This window comes from Pteropus vampyrus, unplaced genomic scaffold (assembly GCF_000151845.1).
Source record: "Pteropus vampyrus isolate Shadow unplaced genomic scaffold, Pvam_2.0 Scaffold286, whole genome shotgun sequence".
NCBI lineage: Eukaryota > Metazoa > Chordata > Mammalia > Chiroptera > Pteropodidae > Pteropus > Pteropus vampyrus.
The window spans coordinates 969047-971392 of NW_011889067.1; the positions used below are offsets into that span (position 1 = coordinate 969047).

At 48.8% G+C, this 2346-nt stretch overlaps 1 protein-coding gene across 1 annotated transcript in view; it reads left to right on the forward strand.

Annotated features, from left to right (window-relative positions):
* Positions 1-2346, forward strand: part of HOMER2 (homer scaffolding protein 2) — an 81338-nt gene that overhangs the window by 65379 nt on the left and 13613 nt on the right. Inside the window, exons 4-5 of the mRNA XM_023520981.1 lie at positions 1849-1958; positions 2214-2301. Coding sequence (XP_023376749.1) covers positions 1849-1958; positions 2214-2301 — 198 coding nt within the window. The remainder of the gene's footprint in view (positions 1-1848; positions 1959-2213; positions 2302-2346) is intronic.

The window sequence follows — 2346 nt, forward strand, 5'->3', positions numbered from 1 at the left end:
TATGTTTAACTGTTTGTACCGTTTAATGTCTGATAATAAAGCGGGCACTCATGTACCCGCCACCCAGCTGAGGAAGTTCATCCTTTACTAGACCTTCAGGGACCCTTTCTGGGCCTCTCACAACATCTAAATGCTCCTCCCATCCTCCCCTCTCTTGAAATTTGCATTTAGCATCTCCTTACTTTTCTTTATAGTTTTGCCGCCTGTATCTATGTCCCTAAATCAGAGGTTGGCAAACGTTTCCTCTAAAGGGCCTGATAGTAATTTCCCTTTATGAGCCATACAGTCTCTGTGGCAACCATTCAGCTTTTCTCTTGTAGGGAGGACACAGCCATAGACCAATATGCAAAAGAATGGCTGTGGCTGTGTGCCAATAAAACTTTATTTAGAAAAGCAGACTGGATTTGGCCAGAGGGCTATACTAGTTTGTTGACCCTTGCCCTAAATAATATATTGTTTAGTTTTGTGAAGTTTGAGCTTCTATATAAGTAGAATGATACTGGAAACTCATACTGTATGCCGTCTTTTGTGACTTTTTTTTTTTGCTGTGTGTTGTGTTTCTGTTTCATCCATGTCGATGCCCGTACCCTTAGTTACTTTCTCTGCTGGGTGTATTTCATTGTATGAATGGACCGCAGCTGGTCCATTCTGCTGGTGGTGGGCATTGGTTTTTGCAGACACTGGAGCTGTGAACATTTTCCATTTCTCCTGGTTCCCCTACGCAAAGCTTTCTCTCGGGTTACACTTAAGACCAAGATTGCGGGGTGGCAGAGAACGTGCATCTTTAACATTAGCAGAGCAAGCCGTATTGTTCTTCAAAGTGGTTTTGCCAGCCTGTGAGCTCCCATTGCCCCGCATCCTCGCCCCACCCGCAGCATTGTCAGACATATGTTGGGTTCCATGAGTATGTAATGGAAATGGTAATGCAGTTTCCACATTAGCAGTGAGATTGAGTTTATAACTTATGTTCGTGAAACCCAGGCGACCTCATGCTCGCCAGTCTCACAAAAGAGGGGTCCATTCACCTGTCCAGAGCTAAGCCTCCCTCAGATACTGTCTCCTCACCACCACCACCCCCCATGTCCCTACTTCCCACACGCCTGCATGGGGCACTCACCACGCAGACCCAGAGCAGACAGAAGGCCTTTTCACATGCGGCCGCTTTCTCTCACGCCTTTATTCAGGCCCAGGAGGATGAAGGTTAGAAATGAGTTAGAGCCTCCAAGAGAAACAGAAGCATTTTCCACACGCAAGGGCAGTTGTCCCCAGAAATAACTTGGGGATGTGAGAGGGCCATATGCAGTGTATCCTTAGAAGCTTCTCGAAAAGCCCAGCTTCTTGGGAGGACTTAGTCCTGGTGGGCCGAGCCAAGTGAAGCACAGTGGAGCTCCCTCACCAGTGGGAAATGAAGGGAGAAGCTCCACTTGACCATTTGGGACAGCATGATTGCTCCGCTGTCAGTCTCGCTGCTGTTGAGAAGGTCAGTGCACTGGATTCCCTGGGAGAGCAGCCAGCTGGTTGTCTCAGTAATTGTAGCGATGGGCTTCATGTTAGGGCCTTGAAGACTGTTCCTGTGAGCCACCTCTGGTGAGTGGTGGCAATGTAAAGGGTCGGGAAGAAGTAGAGGATGGCTTTCCTCCCCCTTTCTTCTCCCTCCTCCCCCTTCTTCCCCGCATCTGGATCTAGGAAGCTCCAAAAGTCTCGGAGCCTTTGGTAAGCTGCTAGGAGACAGCCAGGGCACTGCAGAGCCTGCAGGAACAGTCCGAGGGATTGTAAGAGCTGGTGAAGGGTGAAGGGGCGGGCTTTCCTTTATCTTCTCGGCTAACCTCCAGTTGTGCGATTCTGTAGGTTGTGTTTCTTACGTGCCTGGGTGCCTTGATGATGCTGGTGACAGAGTCAGAGGTAGCTGTGCTGAACCAAGATCTAAGCAATCCACCCCACAAAGAGCAGGCATCCCAGTAAGGAATGGGGCGAAGGGCAGAGGCACTCTCATTACAAAATTCTTAGGAATAGTTCCTGCAAGACTAGCAATTTTTGTCGCAGGAGTGACTAGACCTTTTGTTTGCAGTGGGTCTGCAGGGGTGCATGCCCAGTGCAGCTGTGTGGGTAGGAGGGACTTCCTGGCAGTGGGAGTGAGGAGATGGGACCTAGGGGACCGAGGGAGGCTTTGTTTTCATTTTATATATGATGAACTCTCTTCTGCTACTTCCCAGCTCCGTTTCTCCTCCTGCGATACCTGTTAGCCTTGTTGTGAGGTTTACGCGAGCTGATGATACAAGCAAAGCGCTCAAGAAGTGCTCGGTAAATACTAGTTGCTGCTATTAATATTAACTTCTACCAATTGTT